The sequence below is a fragment of the Eschrichtius robustus genome, chromosome 2, assembly GCF_028021215.1.
Source record: "Eschrichtius robustus isolate mEscRob2 chromosome 2, mEscRob2.pri, whole genome shotgun sequence".
Classification (NCBI taxonomy): Eukaryota; Metazoa; Chordata; class Mammalia; order Artiodactyla; family Eschrichtiidae; genus Eschrichtius; species Eschrichtius robustus.
The window spans coordinates 45803229-45824397 of record NC_090825.1 but is presented as its reverse complement, the minus strand read 5'-3'; the positions used below and the strand labels follow the sequence as shown (position 1 = coordinate 45824397).

At 37.4% G+C, this 21169-nt stretch overlaps 1 protein-coding gene across 6 annotated transcripts in view; it reads left to right on the top strand.

The window, feature by feature from the left end:
* PDE4D (phosphodiesterase 4D) overlaps positions 1–21169 on the top strand; it is a 714853-nt gene that overhangs the window by 683685 nt on the left and 9999 nt on the right. For all 6 annotated transcript variants that reach the window (XM_068535365.1, XM_068535368.1, XM_068535366.1 and 3 more), the window contains 5 exons: positions 14428–14521; positions 15895–16067; positions 16624–16722; positions 17572–17736; positions 18759–18858. In XM_068535365.1, coding sequence (XP_068391466.1) covers positions 14428–14521; positions 15895–16067; positions 16624–16722; positions 17572–17736; positions 18759–18858 — 631 coding nt within the window. The remainder of the gene's footprint in view (positions 1–14427; positions 14522–15894; positions 16068–16623; positions 16723–17571; positions 17737–18758; positions 18859–21169) is intronic.

Genomic DNA, 21169 nt, shown 5'->3' with positions numbered 1-21169 from the left:
GTTGTCAATTAATTCTAGATCATTGTCTGCCTCCAAAACTACTTTTAAGGCATTTGAAAGCAAAAGAACACTCAGTGATTTCAGAGATACTGGTATGCCGTCATTATTGTATTTAATATCTGAAGTTTAACCTTACCTCAGAATTCTTCCAGGGTCTTTTAGCAATTAGATTTGCATATGTTAAGCCGAGCAGTATTGGATATGTGAGAGCCTACTTTATACAGATTTGCTTCTTGATTAATAACAACTCCCAGAACTTTGATCCTAAGTAGAAAGGTGTAAAATAAATATAACTGATTATAGGATAAACTATTTTCAGATGTAAATTCTACCAAAAGCACTGCTGTTGCCAGGCTGGAGAAATCTAAGAGTTAATAACACTTATTTTAACTAATTTTTAAATATTTCAAGGACAATAATAGATTGTATAGCTTAGAATTTATTATGTTAATAGACATATTGTTTACAGACTCTAGGGTAAATGCAGATTAATGCCTGAAATACTTTTTTGGCAATTCGGAGTACTCTGAAGCCAGGCAGCCTGCGTTCAAATCCCATCACTGCTACTTTGGCTTTGTGACCTTAACTAAAACACTTGACCTTCTGAGCCTCAGTTTCCTCACAGTTTGGTTTATTTCTTTTTCTTTTTCCCTATTCAAAAATGTTTATCTCTCTTGACCTCTGTTGCAAAGGCAGTGATGCCAGCATGTGTTAGTATATCAAAGACTCAACTCCATCAGCAGATTTTTATATATCCTGAAATAGTCCACAAAGGTTGTTGATTGCTTGGGGTATCGCTTAAGGACCAATGAAATGAAGAATAAAATAGGAGTGACATCTAGAGATCCTGAAGATTATTATTAGGAAAAGAGAACTGAATGCTACAGAAAATTATGTATTTTTTCTATTTTGGTACATGCACACACATTCATATGTGAAATCATTTGGATGTTTGAGAGGAAACTCAGGAAACCTGAGTTCTCCCTGTGTGTGAGGGCATCTGTGTCTTGTTCACGTCGTACCCGCACACACAAGTAGGTCTCACTGTCAGGTGAAGCTGCCTGTGTCTCTCTGGGCACCAGCTTCCTGACTGCACTAGTTAGTAGGTGGAGTCAGCACAAGGATTAAGAATAAGTGAGTCCGCTCCTAAATTCATACCATTTATCACAGAGTTTGAATCAGCCTAATTATATGACGAGCTATTCATCCACCAGGAAGAGCAAAGACTAAAAGAGACCTGGACTCGCATCTCAGCCCTGCCACGTCCAGGGCACGTTATTGACTATTTAAGAGTGTCTGTCTTTCCATTCTTTAAAATGGGGATGATATCTATCTACCCAGGATGTTGCAAAGATTAGAGATAAGGTATAAATATAAAGCACTTGGTGCAAAGTAGGTGCCTAATAAATGCTGTAAAACTCCTGTTACGGTCTCCTCATTAAAATTGTCCGAAGCCAAGTCTGTCTATAAACACTGTATCTCTCTGGCTCCATCCATATTTCTCTTCTGGGTTGTCTAGATTTCTTTCTGCAGGCTCTACAACTGTGGCAATGGGAAGGAGCTTCTAGTCTGCTTCTTATGATGGGAATAATTAAATGAATTTTAATTTGGCTCAGAGCTTTAAAAAAAAAGATTCCTTATTCCCTAGAAATATGGAAACCTTCCTTGGTACTTTTTACTTGATATTATTATTACTACTACAACTACTACTACTACTGCTACTCTGCTCTTACTACTATCTCCCCTGCTACAGCAAATTAGGGATTTACAGTTGAATCTCTTTGTGCCTGTGGCTCACTAACTACTTTGGGAAATATAAAGAAAGAATATCTTTCTTGACTCAAGCATCCACCCTGGTTGAGGAGACAAAGTTCAAGGCAGTTGTAGCAACTAGGACAGTGTTACTTAACACTGGGGAACATTGAGGAAATTTCAGGTACACTGACTGAAGTGTACTCCTGGCATTTCATGGACAGAGCCAGGGAGGCCCAACGTCCTAGAATACATGGGGTAGTCCTTCACCAGGGAGTGTTTCTCTGTGTCAGCAACCATTCACGTAGGTTGAAAAATTCACTCACGATTGTCTGAGCCTAGAACACAACTACTTTTTACATATAAATGCAAAATGTTTTTTTGCATGGTTTTAATACACACTAAGTTTTTGAGTAATGCAACCATAGTATATAGTGAGGGGGGATGGCACTTCGTTACATTTGAAAACCTTTCCAAGAGCCATTCACCACTTTGGAAAAAGATCATCCCTCCGATACAGCACTCCTGTAGTTATTTCCATTTTGCTTTCACATTCATGGTAATTTCTTCACATCAGAGGAATCAGAGCAAACACTTACATAGCACGTGGTGTGCTGAGTCCTTTATGTGTATGTACTGACTAAAACTCACAACAACCTGTAAGGAAGATGCTATTATTATTCTCATTTTCCAGATGAGTAAACTGAAGCATGGAAAGTTTAAGTAACTTTCTCAAGGTTACACAGCTAGTAAGTGATAGTAAAATATAAGCTTTTGACTATTTTATTATTTTTTAAATGTAGTTTTGTACAAGTGTTTATATTTTGCAGTGTTTAATATAAATTACTCTTCTTCACCATTATGTTACTGATAAGCCATTATACTAGGTTTTGTTTTTTTTTTTAAGTATCTATATAAGGATTTACTTAGTATGTATGTATGTATTTAGTAAAGTGTGTATGCAGGAAGAGCATTTAGGAATTTCATTTCAGGATAAAAGTATTTGTTACAAAGAAGTCACTTAGTTTGAAGTTCATCAAAGAATAAAATAGATTGATGGATGGATACAAAAAGGGAGCAGTAGGTCTGATATGGCTGAGAACCCCCATAAAGCATAGTTAGGATTTAAATGATTGTATGACCTACCTTGCTCTGCGGGAGCTCACAAGGCCTGCTCCTGCCTCAGGGCCTTTGCCCTTGGCAAACCCGACACGACTCCCTCTCCTTCCAGATATCCACGTGACTTGCTCCCTCTCTTTCTTCAGGTCTCAGTGTGTGTCACCTCATCAAAGAGGCTTTCCCTGATCGTCTTATAAGAGAGGAATCTTTATCCCTAACACTACGTACCCTCCTTATCGTTTCTTTTTCTCTATTGCACCTACCATCACATGACATATTATATATTTACTGACTTAGTTGTTGAACGTAAGCTCCAGGTGAAAAACCTTTGTTCACTGCTATGTCCCCAGTATCCAGGACAGTGTCTGGAATATAATAGGAGAATAACAAGTAATCATTAAATAAAGGAGTGAGTGTAGAATAGTTAGAGTTTGGAGAAGGGCTGGAATATTTGGTTTTGATATGTACTTTGAATGATTTAAATCTGACTTTGAAAGACCAGCTTGAGGTAGATGGAATAAAAGAAGCAGAGTACTCAAGGCAGTGAATTCACTGTGAGTAGAGATAGGAAAATGGGACCATCTGCTATATTGTAGGGATGGGTGGAATAGTAGCCTGTTGGGAATGGAGCAAGGGTGTAAAGAGCTGTTGAAGGTGGGCTTGGAGTTGGGGATTAAGGTCAGAGGTGGTCAGGCTGGAGTTCCCAGAGGAGTCTGGAAGGTGAAGCAGGTGATGCCGAGTTGTCAGTGACTGGCTTTGGAGTGGCAGGCTGAGGCTGGATTTGAGGAAAACTGGCCTGGCAGTGGAGATCAGTAAGGGGTTGGAAGGAGAAAAGCCAAAGGAGATGAGCTAAGAAGCAATTATAGTGTTTTGGGTCTGAGACATGGAACGATGTGACGCAGTTGGAAGGAAACATGGTATGTTTTTTTAGAAAAAGGATAAGCCTGGGAGTTAAAGTATGTAGGCACCTGCATGGAATAGTTATGATGATGATGATGACCATCATCACCTAATACCTGTTTATCACTATGTATCAGATGTTGGGTTTTTTTGGGGGGTTGGGGTTTATTTTTGGTTTTTTGTTTGTTTGGCCACGCATCCCACGCAGCGTGGGGGATCTTAGTTCCCCGACCAGGGATTGAACCCGTGCCCCCTGCAGTGGAAGCATGGAGTCCTTAACCACTGGACCCCCAGGGAAGTCCTCAGATGATGTTTTAAGTGCTTTGTATATAACATCTCATTTATCCTCATAATAATTGTTCTGGTTATTTCTTGCTATATAACAAATCACTTCAAACTTAGTGGCTTGAATTATCAATTTTGTATTACTTTTCATTGTGTTGCGGGTCGGTTGGGCTTGGCTCAGCATTCTCACTTGGAGTCCCTTATGTGGTTGCAGTCTGATGGTGGCAAGGGCTGGAGTCATCTAAAGGGGCGACTACCTGGACGACTGAGATGGATTCTTCACTCTCAGGTCTGGCTCTGGGCTGGCACGGCTGGCAGAGCTGGAGACGGGCCACGTGCGCATGTACACTGGCTCATACTCTCTCTCTCCTCTTCCTCCGCATCTCTTTCTCTCTGTCCCTCTCCCAGCAGCCTCTCCATAAAGCTAGCATGGGCTTCCTCCTAGCATGGCAGCCTCAGGATCGTTGGACTTTCTCACAAGGGGGCTCAGGGCGCCCGACAGCATGTTCACGGAGACCAGGGTGAGAGCGGCCGCACTTCCTGTGCCAGCCTCCACAGTCAGGCAGTATCCCTTGCTGGTTACACAAGCCAGCTCAGATCCAGTGTAGGGCAGTGTGGCTCTTTAGGAGGCATCTTTGGAGAGCAGCTACCACGGTAAACAATTTTACAGATGAGGAAACTGACACACTAAGAAGTGGGAATAAAGGATTTGAACTCAGAGTCTGGTTCTTAGTACCTGGGTGAACTTGGGAAAATCATTGTCTCTCTAGGTATCCCGTTATATGGAAATGAGGAAATTGGAGGAGATGATGTTGAATGTACTTCCATTTCTCTCAGCCTTTAAGCCTTTGGATTTAGATGATGGACGTGGGAATGGAAAGGAACAGACTAAGTGAAAAGGCATTCTGTAGAAGATAGCACTTTTTTAAAAAAAAATTAATTAATTAATTATTTTGGCTGTGTTGGGTCTTCGTTTCTGTGTGAGGGCTTCCTCTAGTTGCGGCGAGTGGGGGCCACTCTTCATCGCGGTGCACGGGCCTCTCACTGTCACGGCCTCTCTTGTAGCGGAGCACAAGCTCCAGACGCACAGGCTCAGTAGTTGTGGCTCATGGGCCTAGTTGCTCCACAGCATGTGGGATCTTCCCAGAGCAGGGCTCGAACCCGTGTCCCCTGCATTAGCAGGCAGATTCTCAACCACTGCGCCACCAGGGCAGCCCCCGGAAGACAGCACTTTGAAACAGTGTTGGTGGAGGGAAGGTACATGGTGGATGGGGAACACGTAAGGGTTACTCAAGGATTCAGTTGGATTATTGTATTAAACTTCTAACACGTGGTCAACGCACATGGAACAGCTATTGAACAGCAGGAAAGAGTCATAGATTTCAGTCTGGGACACTGGAATATGGGCCCACTGAAGGAGATGGGAGTAGTCATAATAAGAACTGCTTTAAATAGAAAAATGGATCCACCAATTTTGAAAAAGTTTGAGATGACTAGCAGGGCATTCCAACGGGAAGAATATCTTTTAGTCATTTGGAAATAAGGTGCTAAAATTCAGGTTAGAAGTGGTCGTTAGAGAGTGTTGGCCCTCCGAGAGAGTCTTTGTGGATATCCCAAATTAGAGGATGAAGAGAAGGCGGCAACAAAGGTATGGTCAGAGCAGTGGGAAGAAAACCTTCGTAAAGAAGCTGCAGGTCTTGGGAGTGAGGGAGAGGGGAGAGGGTGGTCAAACAGTGTTGAACGCTTCGGAGAAGTTGAGGAGAATGAGAGACTAGTGAAAGGGGAGCACCTCTGTATTCTTCCAGAAGCAGTTTTAGTGGAGTATTGGGGGTTTAGCATCTTTCTTTTGTAGAGGAATTTAGGAAATGAACACAGTGGGTGTGAACTGCAGCTGAGGACTTTGGCAGCAAAGGACCAATAGAAGCTCAAAGAGGCAGGGCTTACCTGGCAGTTTCTGATGAGGGTGTGCTGTCTGAGACGGCCATACCTGACGCAGGAAGGCTGAGCAGTCACCCGGTCAGCAAGTCATAGGCGTGCCAAGCAGTAGGTACAAACTGAGATGGAGGGGAGGTAGAATGGACAGAACTTCATGCTGAAAAAGAGTAAAAGCTAGAGTCCCCTCATTTCTTATCCGTAAGACCTCTTTAGTATAAAAGTTACGGAATAATGCTGTCCCAAACCAAATAAGAAAGATCATTTTTTCCCAAAGGAATTTAGATTTCTTATTTAGCTCCTCTTGTAAAAGGCCTGATTACTCTTGAGCTCAATTCTGTATTCTTAAGAGCCACTTTATACCTTTACACAATCATAAAAATGTTCTCTTCTGATCAAAATATAGATCCCGAAATCTGTACACAGGACACTGCATTCTTTAACCATACACAGTGCATTAGCTTTCAGGTTTTTTTTTTTTTCCCCACAATCAGATTTATAATACATCATCCCCACCCTTAGATTTTTAAGATTGTGGAGCTCAACCATACATAACAATAGAAACAAAAGGAGCCGAGAAGAGCAGTGCCACACAGGTGAGGAAATGCGTCACTTCCATTAATGAATTCTGGGCATAAATCGTATTTTATAATTACAGTATGCTGTTAGGTTGGACTGAGGAAGAACTTCAGCTATATCTGTGTTACCGGGGAAACCACTTGGTTTGGATTTGACAGAGGGAGACAATTAAAATGCCTGATTGCCATTTTTAGAGCAGCTTTTATTTTATTTATTTATTTATTGTTTAATTTTTACAGCAGCTTTTATTTTGAAGAGAAGTCAGAGAATATTAAAATTCATAGAAATGACTCTGAAAGGATTGGCAGTTCTTATTTAAGAATGAACTATGAATTCTGTAGAGTTTTATGGTGGTTATTCATCACTGTGAGAGGGGAAGCCCATTCATCTTTTCACGCGGCAGCCTCAGCTATAGGGATACCATTACTAAATGGCGTTTACCAGAGGTGAGGAGGAAAATCTCCTCCCCAGAGGTTTGCCCTTGCCAACCAATCGCAGAGCAACCTGGGCCTAGTCCACACCCCCTGCCCTGTTAGACCCAGGGACGCAGTGTGATTGGTGCATAGTTGGGGTTTTATGGGAGGGGTTTCTTGTCACTCTTCCTGGCTTCCCTGCAGTTCCTTATTTGGTAGCTTTTGACAGAACTAGTCTTTCTTGCAGCTAAGCATCTTGACATACATTATTCATTAAGCCCTGGAGCTCAGGGAGAGAAAGATGCAGACCCTTAGATCTTTAGATGTTTCTTTATCACATGAATTGTCTTTATTCAGAATAGTGGTTGAATTCTGTTGCATTCCATTCTGGAGTTTTACAAATGGCATGCGTTCAATGGGAAACCAACTGGATGGGATCTAATGCGAGGCTTTCTTATGTGTACTTAATTACCAAAAATCTTTAAAAACCTACCTACTCTGTGCTTGTGGAGATTGTTAAAGTATCAAGGTTTTGAAGACACACATATTTTAGAATTTATTGTCTCTCTATATAATCAATCAAAAATGCCTGAAGCAAACTATTTACTGTCAGTATCTTGGGGCTACATAAAGGTAAGATTTATTTAGCTTTTGTAAACTCCTGATTACTCTGATTACATTTTTCCTTAGATATAAACTACAGAAGAAATGTGGGTTTTTAGTGGTCAAGATAAGGAGAAATTGTAGAACTTTTATGAGTTATAATTTGCATGTTAAAATAGCTTTTTAATGTTCAGCGTTTCTTCTATTTTGTCATGTGGTATAAATTTGAGTTATTCTTTTAAGTATCAAGGTAATTAAATAAATTCATTGGAAATAAATAATTGGGCTAAATTATAATTGGTACATGGGCTTTAATTAGTATGTAGCACTCAAAGTTTATAAAAATTAATTTGTGGCTCTTTCTAAAAATCTGTACTGCTTTTACCTGATGAAGAGTATGGTTTTTTTCACCTTTGGATATAAAGCTCTAGATGACATTAAAGTTGACATTGCTTGACTTTTCAGGTGGTATCTTATTAAAACGAACACTTGATCATCTATTTGTAAAACTGGAAGATGTAAATTTATATGATACTGCTATTTTTGTTAATCTCAAAAAATGAATTAGTACACTGCATTTAATAAGATTGTGTTCCTGCTTGGCAAGCTTCTTACACGTGCTCTGTGGTAATGCTAACCTGGCGATCCTAGCTGTTTAATAGAAACCTGAAGTAGAAAAACCTTTTTCAGTCCTAAAGGAGGCATCACTTCAGAAATTGGAATTTATTCTGGAATATTTGAACAAATCACAATACACATTTTTAAAGAATCCTTTTCCGTTACTTTAAGGACGCTCAGATTGTAATATTTTGCATTTTCTTTGTTTCTTCTTAAAGGAGAATTTCCTCTTTCCTGTGAGATTTACTCGCATTCTAAGAAAACTTATTTCAGTTTTAGTTGTCTGAATAGTAATGATTTTCCACCTCCCTTTAAATCTAGATGGTCCAGATTTTTGTAATTTTCATTATTTGAATTTTGCTAGCCATTTCTTAGTTTAAAATGTTTTTTAAATATAGAAAAATGTAGAGAATAATAAAGACGCCCCCTCCCTCCAGTCTCCCTAGAAGTCATTTCCTAGCTTTTAGACAGTTCATATTTGATAGCTTTTTAAAGGGCTTCACGTTTGTGTTATAATTATGAATAATACCTTCAGGAATCTAAACACAGAATTTTAGTGCTTTTTGAGAAAATTTTTGCTGGAAAGCTTTATGCTTTTAATACCATATTGCTAAAAACACTTAGGAAGGACCAATATAAATGTATTTAGTCTTATTATGTATTTTGAAAGATTTATTTTTATACAGCTGATACAGTATTTATTTTAGCTTTTAATGCTGATATCCACCAAAGTTGTAGTGTATCACAGTGCAGCATATTCAAATGATTTTTAGCAGAATGTTGTGGGGAAAAATAAGCATTTACTTAATATTTAAACTTTACCACTTTCTTAATTATATACTAGAGGATATATTATGTACCCAGTAGCACATTGGCATGAGGGGGAAGTACAGGGATTAAATTTAAGAATACTTTAATTTTGTTTTATTATTTAATCTTGTTTCATGCACAGTCTTAAATATAGAGCATAAGTTGGAAAACTGGAGTTTAAAAAGCAATATACAGTATTCAATTCAACTGCACTTTCACTTTTATGCTTTAAATTTGCAGCATACAGACATTCTGATGCATAATGAGAACAAAGGATGAAAGCATTCACTTAGAGACCTTCCTCTGTTTTTCTTTGTTGCAACAATAATTCTACATATTATTTCAGGCTATTTAGACCAGAAACAATCAGAATAACTCATCAGCCAAAAATATTTAGAGGTCACTTTTAAAGATATCTAAATGCTCAATTAAATTGCTCTGCATTTTGCAACCAGTTCTTTTGAAAAGCAGTTCTGTATTTTGTCACTTCCAAATCTATGAATTGAGAACCCATAACAGTGTTCCTGAAAAAGCACATTTTATTACCTTTTCTAATCATTTTCCCCCTCATGGCAATTATATATCATTATCTTAATAAATGGTATGTAGTTATCTTAAAATGAGAGAAATTCCACTTACATTTTAAAATGATTGTTGAATGGTTAAGTTTATTGTTCTTTAGCACATCCTGCTGTGCACTCCAAGACCAAACTGTAAGAGCAACTACCAGTTGAGAAAACTCTGATGGTAATTTTTGTGGTTATTATGGACTGTATGTTTTATATCAATGGTTATTGTGGTTATTGTGGACTGTATGTTTTATATCAATAGCAAAAAAAGGAAGCAATATTAATTCCTCTTAGAAAGTGCCCTTGCGTTATGACTTAATTGACTCTCTGGAAATTGTCTTTAGGAAATCTCCCATACTCTTGGGAAGAAAGAGGACTGCTTAAAATATTGTGTCATCTAATTATGTTGAAAGGAAATGTTGACTTCCTTGGAGCACCTCACAAGTGGGAGGGAGATAAGTGTGCCATGAAAGGTTTCTCCACCCATGCTTTTGAGTTTGGAACAAAGGCAGAAGGGTAGTCTGGGAATATATGTATATGATGCAGAAATAATCAGTAGAATATAATCTGTCATTTATCAGTCTGTACAATAGAATCCTTTCACTGGCATTTTTTTTGCCTCAGTTACCTGTACCAATTGGCTATTTTGATGAGTTGTATAATCAAACTGACAGGAAAATACACCTCGTTCTTCATATTCTGCCAGATAAATCCAATAATTTGTGTGGCATATCTGCAGATACCATGAAGTTTTTCTGCTTGGGCGTATGGCAGCATATTCCTCATACCAGGTTGCTTACAAGTTAGAAGGTGTCTCTATAGAAAAACTGGGCTCCTATCTAACTTTTCCAGGGGCCAACTCCCCCACGCCCCACCGAGGTTGCATCGTGTTTTAGTTACATTGAGAGAAATTCACGGAGGGCAGGTGGACAGTGGTTTCTGTATAACACACTGTAGAAATGCCAGGAGTGGCTGATAGCCTTACCTATTCCCCCAGCTTTTGAGAAAGGACTTTGTCATGACCAGGCAGTTCTTAATAGCAACTTTTATCTCATAGCGCAGACAATTTCAGGTCAAAGAAATATTTCATCAAATATATGTTTAAGAGGTTTAGCAGACTCTCTTGAATATATTTTGCCCAAAGAGTAGATTTTTTCCAAGAGTAAAATTTCATTCATTAAACAGGATTTACTTACCTTTGGGCCTTATGCGTGGTATTATTGTTATATTTTTGAAGCATGGTGACCATTTCTTATATGAATAATACCCTAAATTATTTTTTGGAATTGGTAAGGGAGCTAGATATTTAGATACATATTTTGTGTGAGCATAACTATAGTTAGATCTTCCATCCATTTGCCCTGCAAAGATAAAAATCAGCTATCACTATAAAAGGGCCCAGGAAACTGGGAGATAGAAAGAACTCAGTGTTGAGCACCCACTATGTGCCAGTGCGAGTTAAATAATCTAATACATTCCTAGTTGATAGCCTATGATTTACTTAAGAAAATATAACTTTATAAAAAGATCAGCAGAAAATTTTTTGAACACTATTGGAAATGTCTTCAGGAACATTCTTGGAAGGTTCCAAATTTTATTTTTTCCCCAGCGGATCATAATATATAATGCTCAGTGAAAATAAGCAGCAACCCATGTTTCGTAGACTACATGACGCCAGTTTTAAAAATATATATACATCCTTGTGACTTATTTATTTTATAACTGGTTGTTTGTACCTCTTAATCCCCTTCTCCTATTTTGCCTATCCCTTACCCTGCCCCCCACTCTGGCAACCACTAGTTTTTCTGTATATGTGAGTCTGTTTCTGTTTTGTTATATTTGATCGTTTGTTTTGTTTTTTAGTTTCCACATATAAGTGAAAACATACAGTATTTGTCTTTCTCTGACTTCCTTCATTTAACATAGCACCCTCCAGGTCCATCCATGTTGTCACAGATGGCAAGATTCCATTCTTTTTTATGGTTGAGTAATATTCCACCGGGTATGTGTGTCTATATATATATATATATGGAGAGAGAGACACACACACACATATATATATCATAAGATGTAATGTACAGCACAGAGAATATAGACAATAAAATTACAATAACTTTGTATGGTACAGAATCTATAAAATGTTCAGTCACTCTGTTGTGTATCTGAAACTCATATGATACTTTTAAGTCAACTGTACTTCAAGAAATATATATATATACAAATGAAAAAAAAGGCATAGAAGGAAATATAGCTATTTATATATGGTTATTAGCAGTGGGACACTGGGGATGTACATGAGTTCTAATTTTTTCTATATAGCTTTCTAGATTTTCTATACCCATATGCATTTTATAATCAGAGCAAGTTATAAAAAAAAATACACAAAGAAAGTGAACTTTGTGTTCCTGAGTTTGAGAATAACCTCTCTCAACATGTAAATTAACAACCAGAGGCATTTCTATTGTTTGTAGCCAGTTCTTCAGTTTTGACTGCAGGAGAATGCTAATATGCATTTCTTGTATCCAAAAGTCTGTTGAAATTTTTTTTTTTAATTTTATTTATTTATTTATGGCTGTGTTGGGTCTTCGTTTCTGTGTGAGGGCTTTCTCTAGTTGCAGCGAGCGGGGGCCACTCTTCATTGCGGTGCGCGGGCCTCTCACTATCGTGGCCTCTCTTGTTGCGGAGCAGAGGCTCCAGATGCGCAGGTTCAGTAATTGTGGCTCACGGGCCTAGTTGCTCCACGGCATGTGGGATCTTCCCAGATCAGGGCTCGAACCCGTGTCCCCTGCATTGGCAGGCAGATTCTCAACCACTGCGCCACCAGGGAAGCCCCTGTTGAAATTTTTTATTGATCTCTCTCAGTACTTTACAGGGATAAATTCTTGTACCTAATCTAGGTGGTCAATTAGATTAACTCTGGAAGCTATTTGCCAAATTATCTTGAATTAGAACACCTTGGTATGAATTATGCAGAGAATCAAGATTTTTTTTTAAATTCTAATAAACTAATTAAATACTGAGTTAGAATTACATTTCAGACATTACTAAATAATGAACTCACTACTCTCTTCTTCCAGACTTAAATGAGGATTTATGGTGAAATTCAGAATTTTAAAGGCTACTAAATATTAGAGTAAAATGTGACTTTTTTGGATCAAGTATCTAATAGTTGCTGTATGTTAATGTATGTTAAGAGAAATATTAAGGTATATTAAAAGGTCTCTTTGGGTTATTTTGGAAGTCAAAGGAAGATACATTAAGAAGCAGTTGAAGTAGTTGAGAAAACCATAATTCAAAAAGAGTCATGTACCACAATGTTCATTGCAGCTCTGTTTACAATAGCCAGGACATGGAAGCAACCTAAGTGTCCATGGACAGATGAATTGATAATGAAGATGTGGCACATATATACAATGGAATATTACTCAGCCATAAAAAGAAATGAAGTTGAGTTATTCGTAGTGAGGTGGATGGACCTAGAGTCTGTCATACAGAGTGAAGTAAGTCAGAAAGAGAAAAACAAATACCGTATGCTAACACATATATATGGAATCTAAAAAAAAAAAAAAAAAAATGGTTCTGAAGAACCTAGGAGCAGGACAGGAATAAAGACACAGACGTACAGACGTAGAGAATGGACTTGAGGACACGGGGAGGGGGAAGGGTAAGCTGAGACAAAGCGAGAGAGTGGCATGGACATACATACACTACCAAATGTAAAATAGATAGCTAGTGGGAAGCAGCCGCATAGCACAGGGAGATCAGCTCGGTGCTTTGTGACCACCTAGAGGGGTGGGATAGGGAGTGTGGGAGGGAGGGAGACGCAAGAGGGAAGAGATATGGGGATATATGTATATGTATAGCTGATTCACTTTGTTATAAAGCAGAAACTAACACACCGTTGTAAAGCAATTATACTCCAATAAAGATGTTAAAGAAAAAAAAAAAGAAGCAGTTGATGGATGGAAAAGCATAACATCATTGAGAATTCTGGATTTTGATAATGCCATGTAGTGGTGGTAGATAAATTCCAGGTGGTAGATAAATTTCTTTGGATAAAATAGGCACCGGAGCACCAGTAAAATAAATTGTGAAGCAGTGAAGTTTCAAATGAACAGGTCAATTTTCAATTGTTTTTATGGGACTTAGGAAGATAGATTGGTAAATTCTGTGAATGTTTGAGAACCAATAAATCCCTACTTAGAAAAAACTTTACAAAGGAAATATCATATAGTATCTATTCAAATATTTTCTCCATAGTTCTGGGAGAGTACTCAAATAAATCTATTCAGTTTTGCTTTGGGGGAAAAGACTACATTTTAACCTCTGACCAGTATACTTATTCATTTCTGCTAATGACAAATTAATTGATAAAAACATACCATGTTTTATTGTGTGGCAACCCTTTTGTATGTTTATAAATTAGTTTTTTTCTCTTCTCTAAATACTAATAATGCATGTTATTTTTTTATGCCTTTTTTCCCCTTAATTAATGTCGTCCTTGAGCGTCTCAATCTGTGCTGTCCAATATGGTAGCCCCTAGCTACATGTGACTATTGAAGTTTAAATTAATTAAAATGAAATAAAATCCAGAGTTCAGCTCCTCATTTGCACTAGCCACATTTCAAGTGCTTGATAGCCACATATGGCTAGTGGCTCCTGTAATGGATAGCGGAGATTATAGAATTTTTTCATCATTGTAGGAAGTTCTATTGGATGGGACTGATCTAAAGAGTCAGGACAGGTTAAAAATTCTTTGGCATATTTTCTGTATCTTAACATATGCTTATGTTATTTCACTTCAATTTTCCTCTTCTGTTATTTCATTTTATCTTTCTGTTTTTCAGTTTAAAAGGATGCTTAATCGAGAACTCACCCATCTCTCTGAAATGAGTCGGTCTGGAAATCAAGTGTCAGAGTATATATCAAACACATTCTTAGGTGAGAATAACAATTTAAATGCGATTTTTAAAAGTTTTTTGCATTGTTTGTTTTTGGAAGCAGACTGGGGTGCAAACTTGTTTTGGAAACAAGTGTTAGGAATTCCATTTGTTTTCATTCATCATATTAATAATTTGAGCCTCTAAGCTTTAGAACCTAAGGTGACAAAGTATGTTTTTTTTATCTTTTCGTTTTATTCAGGACTTCAGGGATTCTCTGAATTAAAGTTGTATATTGCCCGTTTTTCCAAAGTGCTCAACTGTAAAATGTATTTTATAGAGAGATCTATTCATGCATTCAACAAATTCTTGTTAAATGCCAGTCATTGCTGGGCACTAGGTATTTAATGATCAATTAGAAATGGTCCCTAAACTCAATGAGTTGATAGTCTAATGGGCACCATGCCTGGTAGACTGGAGAGACAGATAAATATAACACAATAGCTAAAAAAAAGCTTGCTGATAATAGCTGACAGTATGGTGTACTGGGACACCACTACCCCACCCTCCATCCACAGAAAGAAAATGCAGTAAGGGAAAACCAATAACTTGAACACATCCTTGATCTGAATTTACTTTCAAAACAAAACTGTCGTAATAGCTAATTAGCACATTCACTAAACAGACATTTATTGAACACACACTCTGTGCAAGGACAAGTTAAAGGAGCTCACTGCCTTGAAATAGTGAATGAGTGTACTGAAGACATCTGATGTCTTATTTGAAAACAACAATTAGCTTTCGTGAATCTGATATTTAGTTATCAGATAATATTGGAGGTACTCTGTGCTCTCCATAAAACCTTATTGCATTATTCCCCCATCTCACTATCGTATAGAAGATGTAAGCTAGCAGTAGCAATCTAAGTCCTTCACATACGCTGTGTATGCTCCCACGGACTGACCCATTTCAGTACGCTATTAGGTTCACACAGTGCTGTTTTTATATTTGTGCACGAAGTTTCTGCCATTTCAAAGTAGGTGTTGAAACTGGCGTTCTTAATTGGCAAGAGCAGTGTTCTCACCACTAAGTGAATTTTAAATAGGAATGAAATCGATGAGCAGCGGAAATAACCAGTGTCTTTTGCCTTTTCCAAGTCTCCTATCATAAGTTTCTCAAAAGACGTAATCCCTGAATACATTTGATGTTAATTATTTTGCAGTGGAATTTATTTGCTTAATTTTGTGTTTGAGAGTATCAAATTAAGTCCACATCAAATTATAAACACTCAACTTCTTTAAAAGGAGTTTTACTTGGAGATATTTCCTAGAATATATACTGATCAATTAAAATGTGCCATTATGCATGTTATAATAAAAAAAAACCCAGGTAGAATTAATAGTAAATGAAGAATTTTTTTTTTTAATTTTTAAGATAAGCAACATGAAGTGGAAATTCCTTCTCCGACTCAGAAGGAAAAGGAGAAAAAGAAAAGGCCAATGTCTCAGATCAGTGGGGTCAAGAAATTGATGCACAGCTCCAGTTTGACTAATTCAAGCATCCCAAGGTTTGGGGTCAAAACTGAACAAGAAGACATCCTTGCCAAGGTAAGACGATTTCAAGTATCCTGATCAGAAATATGCAGTGAACTTTGATACCTTCTCTTTTAAATAAATGGAAAAGTTTATTAATTCGTGGGAGGTTTTTTTGGAAGATGGGAAAGCCCTTTATAAAGCTCTTTCTAAATCACTTGGGTTTTATTAATATGTGGATTTAGACAGGCAGTTTGGTGTTCTTTATTTTTGCATCTATATTTGACTCTTTGACCTTAAACAATTGAAAAGTCTCTTAGGAGAATAATTAAGGTTTTCGAGAGTAGGTTTTAGCTATTGGAGAAATACTTTGAGATCGATATTTCAAGTATGTAAATATGTTGTATTTTCAGAAACATAAGGTTAAGCAACGCCATTCAGTTTCTAGTATGTTTAAGCGGATTTGCCTAAAGTTTGCCATGTACTTACATGGTGAATCATTACATTTAAAATGAATTTTTTTTTAATTTAATGATCTTTTCATTGAAGTCAGTAATTTTTAAATGATTGTGTTCATTGTTTCATGTTCTACTTCTGCAATCAGATTTGTTCTATCTTTCGTTAACCCCAGGAACTAGAAGATGTGAACAAATGGGGTCTTCACGTTTTCAGAATAGCAGAGTTGTCTGGGAACCGGCCTTTGACTGTTATCATGCACACCATTTTTCAGGTAATGCAGTTAAGTTCTATCACCTCTCTTTTATTTGGTGACATAACGTCCAGTCTGTGAATTGTGCATGCGTTTTATCTTCTTCACTACTTACCCTCTTTTACTTATTTTGATACTTTTTTCAAAATAAGGATACAGAAAGGTTGGCATATGGGTAAAACACAAATCAGTTGTGTTATTTGTTCCATTGAAGAAAAAGATGTGAGGGGGACAAATTAAAGCAATTCATTAAAATAATAGTTTAAAAATCATCCACGTGATCCTGACTTGCATAGAGGATGGAGTGCTAACTTTACAAATTGAATCAGCCCTTTGCTGACTAATCTTAGTATGTAATTTCTTCAGTCACTGTCTTGTGGACTGCTCTCTTCTTCACATCGCTTTCTCATTCTTGTCAAGTTTTTGCCCCAGTTCAGTGTTAGGATTTATATGAGAAGTTGCGGCTATAGATACCCTGGGACTTGGAAGGGCAGCTCCAACCCTCGAGGGGATATTGTGTCTCACTTGTTTTGATCCAGTAGCCTTGTCAATGGTGTTGGACTGCAGCTGCCTTCAAGATCCCGGGACACAGATACTTTGATAGTTGGCAGCTCATTCCTGACGCCGTATAACTTGAGAAAAGCATTGCTGGGCTCCAGAAGGACAACTCGACTCTGGTTTTGTCCCTGAAGTCCCTGGATCATCCCAAGGGTTTTCATTGTCCTCACTAGACATTGAGCGAGTGCTACTCCCATTTCTGGGTTATCCATAGGCGACACCGGGGGTGATTTTTCGTTGTTGTTGTTAACATACTGTATGGAAAATCTTTTCTATAAGGACAAAATGTTAAGAGAATTTCTTCTCCCGCAGGAACGGGATTTATTAAAAACATTTAAAATTCCAGTGGACACTTTAATTACATACCTAATGACCCTGGAAGATCATTACCACGCTGATGTGGCCTACCACAATAATATTCACGCTGCAGACGTCGTCCAGTCAACACACGTGCTGTTATCTACACCTGCTTTGGAGGTAAACCTGGTTTCTAAACCTTTGAAAACACTGACTTGCCCCTCATAATGGTTTCTTCAACTTTTATACTGAAGGGTGCACAGGGCAAACAATAATCGACTTCACTAGAAATATTATTGAGTTATGGGGGCGAAATGTCATTGTGGTAACTAAACAGTTGAGTCTTTGATGAATTTTGTCTGTGATAATTGATCAGAGATTTAGGGATTCATGTGTTTTATGATACTGCTTCTTTGAAATGATCTAGTGGAGAAAGCAAATCTGCCTTACTCAGTTTCAGTTAGTGTGGGGTTTTTTGGGAATTTAGCCTGAGGACTTTTTCATTTATAGTTCAAAGGTGATTATTTTATAAAATATCAATACTAGCAATGCATTGGTATTTTTCATAGAACTTATTAGAAGGAAACACATCTTTAATGTTACCAGATCCTATGAAGTTGTTCCATTAAGTGTTTAGTAAAGCAATTTGATTTCCATCATTGTTTGGCAGAGTGATTCTCTTTTGCTAATATATTTTATAGTTCAGATTGTTTCATTATAAAACTGTGTTAATACGTCATCGTTTGAGTGAGGAGTTCTCAACTGGGGGTGATTTCCCCTTTTACTCCTACTCCTCCCTTCCCCCAGGGACATTTGGCAATATTTGTAGACATTTTTAGCTGTCACAACTCGGGGGTACATGCTACTGGCATCTCATGGGTAGAGGCCAGGGATCCTACTAAAAATCCTGTAATTCACAGGATGTTCTCCCATAACGAACAATTATCCGGCCCCGAATGTCAGTTTTGCTGAGATTGAGAGTTCCTGTTTTGAATGGAAGAAAAGAAAATAATTGCTCATGCTATTAATTTTATGCACATTTTCAGAATATCCTTAAACATCTTAAATACTTTTAAAATAAGCTATTATTTTCTATAAAAAATTTGTAGACGCTCCTTTTTTAATATTTTAAAAAATATAACCAATGGAAAAGGTTTGATCATGAGTTATAATAAAATCAGATATTGTCTGGATTTTTTCAGGCTGTGTTTACAGATTTAGAGATTCTTGCAGCAATTTTTGCCAGTGCAATACATGATGTAGATCATCCTGGTGTGTCCAATCAGTTTCTGATCAATACAAGTAAGTAAAGCATACTTATTTTTGCAGAAAAAATTTTCCTTTGTACATTTTAGAATGTCTGAGAGTCTTTATAAACTTGGGGTGTTTCCAGAGCCATAATGTTCTCTTGAGATGTGCACATAGGCGTTTCAGTGATAGCATATGTTAATGTAGTGTAGCTCTAAAAATTATTTTCATATCCCATGAGGCATATGATGTTTGAAAAACATGCATTCCAGTACTTCTCTAGAAATAATATATTACCATATTAGTAGACAAGGGCAATCAAAAGTGAAAGTTTGCCGAAAGATGTAGATAGTTAGATTGCCCCTAAAGTTTCAAATAAAAGAACTTATCAGAATAAATGTTAAATTCGTCATTTTCTGTAGGTTGTCATTTAATCCTCTCCAGAGGCTGTAACTCCTCTTTCCCCCTCCACCACCATGCCCTGCCCTGTTCTTTCCTTTTTATTTGTTTAATAGAAATTTCTCCTTTATTTAATTTTTTTTTAATTTTTTTTTTTTAAATTTCTCGGTGCAGCATGCGGGATCTTAGTTCCCTGACCAGGGATTGAACCCCTGCCCCCTACCAGTGGAAGCATGGCGTCTTAACCACTGGACCACCAGGGAAGTCCCTGTTCTTTCCTTTTTAAATCTCCTGCTGAGGGCAGTAGGAACTTCTCTTTTGACTGACTATCTCTTTTTATTTAATATTTTTTAACCATTAATTTTTTCTCACTGGTGACATTTCATAAGATAAGTCATCACTGAATTTGGAAATATAAAGAATAGTAGACTGTTCAGCGTGCGACACCTCTGACACAGCTGCACAGAAAACCTCTGTAGGGAATGTTAGTGGTGCTTGAGCTAGGCTTTTGCAAAGAGGTTAAGCTTTACAGAAATTCTGTTCTTTCTGTACTTGAAGTTAACTGGTAAATAATTTACGTGTACCATTCATTATTAAATTCCCTCACACCATGGTAGATTAACATTATAAAGTCAGTTTTATATGTGAAAAAATAAAGTTCAAAGTTGTTAATTTTTTTTCATATCTGTTAAAAGTTTGCCTTTCCTCTTTGCCGTGAGTTGTGGATAATAGTCTCCTCGTGCCCCATAGCAATCTAGCTCTAGTAGCGTCTGTGCCTTCACCATTCATTCACAACACTTTGCTGCAGCCAGATTTAAAGAGAGAATTTAAGTATAGCCTTGTTTTGAGAGCTTTAACTCAGATCTTTTGGATTATTTACCTATTTGTATATTTTTAATAGCCTCTGGACTGCCCTGTAACAAAATGCACTTTAGTAACTGACTCATGTATAGGAGGATTGAAAGTCATGGATTTCCAAAAATGTGTGGATAGTCAGTACATTTTAGAAGTCTGGTTTATGAACTTATTTATCTAGGATTAGACAGGATAACATTTCATGTTTCAGCCACCTTATGAGAACCTATAATGGGGTGCTTTCAGGAGTCACCAAAACATTACTATATATTGACACATAAATATTAATATACATTAGAGGCAGCTACATGAGTTTACATGGTATCATTGGTTAGGGTCGACTGTGTCTTTTCTGTAAAGAACAGGAAGGTCATATAGTAAAAGGTACACTGGCAATTTTTTATTATCCTGGCTTGATTCATTTTTTTGATTCTTATGTATGTCTTGATATGTTCTTAATTTTATAGAGTTTTAACAAATACATATAAATTTTGTTTTAATTTTTGCCATTAAGAAAGGTATGCATTTTTTCTTTATATTAGTAATACCAAAATCAGACCTATGTGTTTTCTTTGCATCCTATTATATATAATATTGTATGTTCCCATATCATAACATTAGAATTAAGAATAGAGAACAAATTAAAACAACTGATAATAAAGTCACTGTCTTCCAAGTACTCTGATAAATTTTTCAAGAAAAATGAGGACCAACTCTATTATTCTTTCTTGTGGACCCTCTAAGGGCAAATGGGCTTAGGCTGGCATCAGAGTACCCGTGGAGTCTGCAGTTTAAGCTAGCAAGGCCTCAGTCCACAGATGAATCAGATGCCCTTTAAAGTTTGAGAGCCACTGAGAATAGATAATGGAGACACGTAGGGGGTAATTATGCATACAGGACAGTGGCCAAGGGTGTCTGTTTAAGGTCATTCTGCTGATGACCTGCGTGAGGTGGAAGGATAACTGACCATGTTTCTGGAAGTATTTTGTTCTTCAGTGATGTTGTGCAGATCTCCTTTCCGTGGGGGCTCAGCAACACAGGGTAGCCAGCAGCTTTGGATTGCTGATGTTTTCTTGACGGTGGGGTGTGATGAGGCTGTGTTACACCTGAC